Here is a 6939-nt window from a genome sequence, read left to right on the forward strand (position 1 = left end):
GTTAAATGCAGTCCTCCAGCTCATGGAATCCTGTCAAGCTATTTAACCTATACCAGCATGGAGGACATTAAATGATGGTAATGATGATGATGATGATGATGTATGTGTGTGTATACATATATACAATGTACAAGTATGGGTGTGAATGTTCACATTCCATGAACTTTGCAAGAAAAAAGCCATCAGCAATAAGCACTGAAGATTTTCGTTATTTGCCTGTGAAAAACTTGTTTGCTAGCATTCCACTTTTGAAAATATGTGGAACTAGCACTATGACCCGGCAACGCTGGGTCATAGTGCTAGTGCATGCATATACAGCTGCGTGCATGCACACATACACATGAGTACTGTCCAAATCTCCAACCAATCACATACAGCTAGCTGGCATTCAATTGGCATATCAAGTTTCGGGCATTTTGATTGGGTTTTGGATAGAAAATTCACAAAAAAGTCACTTCTATTGATTTTTTAATGGCTTTGCGGGGTGACTGGGGAAATGTAAAGACGTGCACGACCACCCTTGGACGGTTTTGAATGACCATAGAAAGTGCGAGCTCTCTAACTGAAAAACTGTGGATTTGTATAAAGGACACACACACAAACATTTTGCCGTTTATATGTATAGAGATAACTGATCCCAAACTTGAAAAATGGTAAAGATAAGTGAGTGATAGGAAGGGCATCCAGATGTAAAACAATTCTTCAATTATATATATATTCATCTAAGCCATGCAAGCATAGAAAATCGGGAATCAAAAATGAATAAACAATATATATATTTATAGAGCAATAAATCTATTTTCCAACAATGTTTTACAACAAAATATCTCAATATAAAAACTAACCATGATAACTTATTTTATGACACAGCATCAAAAGTACTTTCATTTGGACATGGTTTGATCACTGTATGTACAACTTTATGCTTAGCCAACTGGCTGGAATGAGAAAATGTTTCAGTACAAATATTACACTGATATGGTTTTTCTCCTGTGTGAATACGAATGTGCTTTGATAAATTTCCGCTTAGAGAGAAAGACCTACCACAAATATCACACTGATATGGTCTGTCTCCGGTATGAATATGAATATGATTAGATAAATGACTACTACACGAAAATGTTTTGCCACAAACATCGCAATGGTATGGCTTTTCACCTGTATGAATGCGCTGGTGACGTGATAAATCACTGCTTCCAGAAAAGGCTTTATCACAGATATCGCAGTGGTATGGCTTTTCGCCAGTGTGGATGCGAATATGTTTAGATAAATGACTGCTACAAGAAAATGTCCTACTGCAAATATCACAATGGTATGGTCTTTCACCTGTATGAATACGTTGGTGGCGAGACAAACTGCTACTTCCAGAAAATGTTTTGCCACAGGTTTCACAGTTGTAGGGTTTCTCCCCAGTGTGAATGTATTTGTGGATCGATAAATTATTACGTTGAGAAAATGCTTTACCACAGATATCACAAAAGTATGGCTTCAGATCTGTATGAGTACGTTTGTGCTTAGATAAACTACTACAACAAGAAAAGGTTTTACAACAGGTTTGACAACTATATGGTTTCGCATCTCTGTTATTACATTTGTGACTCAAAAAATGACCGTTATTAGAAAATGTTTTACCACAGTCATTACATTGATATGGTTTCTCTCTAAAGTGAATACGCTTATGGCTAGATAAAATACTACTGCGAGACACTGCTTTACCACAGATATCACAGCGATATGGTTTCTCTCCCGTGTGAACACGTTTGTGGCGTGATAAATCACTGTTACCGGAAAACGTTTTACCACAAATATCACAGTGATATGGTTTTTCTCCTGTGTGAATACGAATGTGCTTTGATAAATTTCCGCTTAGAGAGAAAGACCTACCACAAATATCACACTGATATGGTCTGTCTCCGGTATGAATATGAATATGATTAGATAAATGACTACTACACGAAAATGTTTTGCCACAAACATCGCAATGGTATGGCTTTTCACCTGTATGAATGCGCTGGTGACGTGATAAATCACTGCTTCCAGAAAAGGCTTTATCACAGATATCGCAGTGGTATGGCTTTTCGCCAGTGTGGATGCGAATATGTTTAGATAAATGACTGCTACAAGAAAATGTCCTACTGCAAATATCACAATGGTATGGTCTTTCACCTGTATGAATACGTTGGTGGCGAGACAAACTGCTACTTCCAGAAAATGTTTTGCCACAGGTTTCACAGTTGTAGGGTTTCTCCCCAGTGTGAATGTATTTGTGGATCGATAAATTATTACGTTGAGAAAATGCTTTACCACAGATATCACAAAAGTATGGCTTCAGATCTGTATGAGTACGTTTGTGCTTAGATAAACTACTACAACAAGAAAAGGTTTTACAACAGGTTTGACAACTATATGGTTTCGCATCTCTGTTATTACATTTGTGACTCAAAAAATGACCGTTATTAGAAAATGTTTTACCACAGTCATTACATTGATATGGTTTCTCTCTAAAGTGAATACGCTTATGGCTAGATAAAATACTACTGCGAGACACTGCTTTACCACAGATATCACAGCGATATGGTTTCTCTCCCGTGTGAACACGTTTGTGGCGTGATAAATCACTGTTACCGGAAAACGTTTTACCACAAATATCACAGTGATATGGTTTCTCCCCTGCATGAATACGTAGGTGAGTTGATAAATAACCACTCTGAGAGAAAGATTTACCACATATATCGCAGTGATATGGTCTCTCTCCTGTATGAACACGCTTGTGACAAGTTAAATCGCTATTTACAGAAAAGGATTTACCACAGACTTCACACTTGTACGGCTTTTCTCCAGTATGTATTCGTTTATGATTTGACAAATGTCCGCTCTGAGCGAAAGCTTTACCACAAATATCACAGTGGTATGGTCTTTCACCCGTGTGAATACGTCGGTGATAAGATAAAGATCTATTTGTAGTAAAGTTTTTGTCACAAATTTCACAATGATAACGTTTTGAACTTCTGTGCATTACTTTATGTTGAATTAAATGATTTCTTGCTTTGAAAGATTTTCCACAAACACTACAAGGATATAATTTATTCTCTGTATCTTCCTGTTTCTGGTGAGCAGCACCATTATTTTCATCTTCAACTTGATTCTCAAACAGCTTTTCCTCCATAGTATCTTGTAAAAGTACAGCTGTTTCCATGATTTTATATAATTTATAGGAACTATTTCTTTATTTGTTATAAAGATTTTCCTCAACAGTCAAAGTCTGACAATATTTCAGATATAAAGATAACATTTCCAAGAGTTAATCTTGCTTCAGTTCTCAAAAAATATCCAGTTAGAAGAAACATTACACATTAGTGTATCATAATAGTTTCCTGCTGTAATTTTTACACATAATTACCCAGTAAAAATACTTCCATCTGTTCAAATTTTTGTATTTAATCTCAATTCAGAGGAATTGCTCTTGATAATGTCATTCTTCATTCTTTGAAATCTTACAGCTTCATATGTTGTGGGTGATAAATTCTCATCGCAAAGTCATCAGATTCCCTGCAACAGATATGTGAAAATTCAAGTTTTAATACTAAAGTTACTTAAGAGAAAGGACTTGTTCTAAGCAATTGAAAGTTAAGATGACAAGAAGAGAGTGAAACGACCACATAGCTTTTTCCCAGGCCTTTTTTTGGTTGTCTGCTGCAAACCAGAGTTCTCAATCATGTTACCTGAGAAAGACTAGAAGAAAAGGCAACCTGACAGAGATCTAGTTAGATCTGGCCAATGCATACAGCACAAAACCTCATACATGCAACCCTACGCTGCACTCATATCTCTCTGCACATCAATGGAATGATAACCAGTTACTTTTGAGACATCCAGTTTCATTTTAAAAACAGCCCAGTTTACAACTTCGTGGTAAGACAACGTGAAGTAAATTGTAACTGGCTGCACAATTACTCCCATTCTCTTCATCATAGGAATGAACCTCCTTACAAGAGTTGATGGGAAAGAATGTGTGTCCTGATACTGAGTGATAGTCTTTTGTTTCTGATCGTCCAAGAAAACATGTCTGGCCAGGGGAAAAATATTTCCGGCGACAGAAAGCATATCAAGCCCTAGAAAATCTGCCTCATCGAAAAGTAAACGTTAAAATGATAATTTCTAACCCTGTTAACACTATTCGATATCACCTTCGACGTGGGAGTTCTTAAGTAACCTTTTAATTACTCGGCTGCAGAATTTTTGAGTATGCATTGCCAAAACTAGTAGCTATGATTGCCGCAAAGCAGCAAAATCTTTAGACCGCTTCCTATTCTCACAAAAAAAAAAAACACTACCAACATAAGTGTTTGAAGAGATGAATTTTATTACTTTAGTAAAAAAAACAGAATTAAACAGCGATCGACATTTTTGTTAGTTATTGTAATTTATTTATATTGTAAATTTTGTGATGAAAATCATTTAGAAACATTTAAATAATTCTTTTTTTTCTTCTTTTTTTTTACCAAAATTATCTTATAATTAAATTTTTTTCATGTGATATCACCACACCTTTTTTTTTTTCCTCGAATTCCCACTCCTATTAATTCATCAAATGTATGCGGCCAGCAGTCTTAACTTAAACTAACCTGTAACAACTCTCCATGCCAATTTTGAAAACAATCTCCAGCTAGTAGCAGACTGCAAGCAGTGAAATGTTTTTATTGTATTTATTGGTTTGATGCTTAAACAAATAAAGAGCAAAATAAAATTGACAACGGACTCTATTGCAACTCACATATCAGTTCGTAAACATGGTTACGTGGCTACACACACACACAGATGTACTAATATTTGTTAATTTCACTGTGTCCATAATTTACATCCCATTATATAACACTTATTTATGCTTCAAACAGAACAACAGTTCACAAAATCTCTTCCCCCATCCCGCACAAAACTATCAAATGTTAATTTTATTGAATGTTTGGAAATGTCTTTATTTTTAATAAAACCCTGGAATATTACTGATTTGTCATAAAGATTTTATTTAACCATCACATCATATGTGATATGGAAGTAAGTTAGCTATACAGTTTTCTTAATTGAACAATATTTTTTTTATAATAATGTCATTTAAGCACCTCATACGCTCACAGTATACAATCAACACTGTTATTTCAATTAGAAATCAGTAGTTAAAAACGTGTCTATAAAGGAAAAAACACCAGAAACTGTAATTTTTAATTTTAAGGAAAAATCCTGCCGGGATTATGCATAGAAATGTCGTTTCTAGGAAACAGTCCTAATGATGTGACATAATTCCCTGTCCTAACTTCTAGAAAGAAAAGAAACAATTTGAAAGGTGGAGTTCAAAATGACAAACATTTGATGGTTTTCACGGGAAAACAACAAACTTTCAACAATTAAGAACTTAACAAGTATCGTTAATGTAGTATCTGACATTCTGTTAAAATAAATAATTAAGATATCTCATGGAGCAAACCAGAAGAAAGATTTTTAAGTCTGGAAAAATAATAGATCATTCTCAATAAGAACTGACAAAAACACTTACGGCTTGGAAAATGTGCAGAATTACGGCGTATTTTGAAGGAACGTGGAATGTATAAAAATAAAATGGGTTACTTGAAATGCGGAAACGAAATTTTTTTACTTCCGTGAGTAAAATGCTTGAGTTTGAGAAGTACCTTCAGAGGTGTCATTATGGAAAATAATATAATAATAATAATAATGAAATTATTGTATATAGTGCTCAGGTGCATCACAACGTAAATAAGAGAAATAAAGAGATCAACTCGTTACGATTAATCGGTGATACAGAAAATTTGGGAATTACATGTACTTGTAATTACTGCTGTAGTGGCGAACATAAGATCAAGTTCATTCTTGAACAAATAGAATATAAATTTCTTAAAATTAATGATATTCATTTATAGCTCGAGTAAAGATATAAAATTGAAGGGTACTACTGCTACAAGTAGGTGGCGAACTGGCAGAAGCGTTAGCACGCCGGGCGTTATGTTGTGAGTTCAAATTCCGCCGAGGTCGACTTTGCCTTTTATCCTTTCGGGGTCGATAAATTAAGCAACAGTTACGCACTGGGGTCGATGTAATCGACTTAATACCTATGTCTGTCCTTGTTTTTCCCCTCTATGTTTGGCCCCTTGTGGGTAATACTACTGCTACAAGATGCATGTTAACAACTGGAAAAACTAAGCAATGAATTGCACTCAGTTTTGCCGAGATGGGTGTATTCATTGCTTTAAAGAACGTACTTCTAAAAGGAAAAATAGTCGGGATACAAAGGAATGCGCAAGTAGTAGGTGTTTTGTAGACATAATTTAACTCAGGAACACACTATCCGTTGTGGTGTGCGGACAATTGTATTGATAAAATAGGCGGTAGCATTTTTGAACATTTGGTTGTTAGATAGAATAAGAAATACGATGACCTAGATGATGAGAGTCATACACAGAATATTGGATATTTGTGGAATCTCATGAAAAGAAAATTTTTAAGAATGTGTTGTACTGAAGACAATATATTTCAGTCATTTCCTTTAGATTGAAGCGAGACGAAATAAAGCGAGTCAGGAAATTGCATCTTTTTCAAGTGTATGTTATCCCTTAATCATCAAAGATCTCTTAATGTTTTAATGAAATACTTCCAATTTATCTGCTTTTGTTTGTTGTTTTTTTCTCGTAATAAACATATTTTTTTTTAATGAAAGTATTGCGGATCTTTTATTTTTTTAATTTTCTTCCATCGTAATACACATGCTTTTAAAATGAAAGTAAATTTTTCGTTTCGTTACTTCACGAAACCCATCTTATTTTTATACACTATTCAGTACTTGGCAATTACACTCTACGTTTAGTATCTTCATTCACTATTATAATTGTATGGAACTGGAGAAATATCTCCAGCTTCATCATTTATATG

The 6939-nt window shown here is 34.6% G+C and overlaps 1 protein-coding gene across 3 annotated transcripts; it reads right to left on the minus strand.

Annotated features, from left to right (window-relative positions):
• Nucleotides 1-780: 780 nt before the first annotated feature.
• Nucleotides 781-6629, minus strand: LOC115214075 (zinc finger protein 62 homolog). 3 transcript variants are annotated; one of them, XM_036504982.1, is made up of 2 exons: nt 6273-6629; nt 781-3549 (listed from the first exon to the last, which is right to left on the minus strand). In XM_036504982.1, exon 2 carries the CDS (start codon nt 3194-3196, stop codon nt 860-862), a length of 2337 nt encoding a protein of 778 aa, XP_036360875.1. In that variant the 5' UTR covers nt 3197-3549; nt 6273-6629; the 3' UTR covers nt 781-859. The 3 variants fall into 3 exon arrangements, with proteins under 3 accessions (XP_036360875.1, XP_029638980.1, XP_036360874.1); XM_029783120.2 differs by lacking the exon at nt 6273-6629 and adding an exon at nt 5552-5703; XM_036504981.1 differs by lacking the exon at nt 6273-6629 and adding an exon at nt 4626-4643.
• Between the last annotated feature and the right edge of the window lie 310 nt (nt 6630-6939).

The sequence above is a fragment of the Octopus sinensis genome, linkage group LG7, assembly GCF_006345805.1.
Source record: "Octopus sinensis linkage group LG7, ASM634580v1, whole genome shotgun sequence".
In the NCBI taxonomy this organism is placed as follows: Eukaryota; Metazoa; Mollusca; class Cephalopoda; order Octopoda; family Octopodidae; genus Octopus; species Octopus sinensis.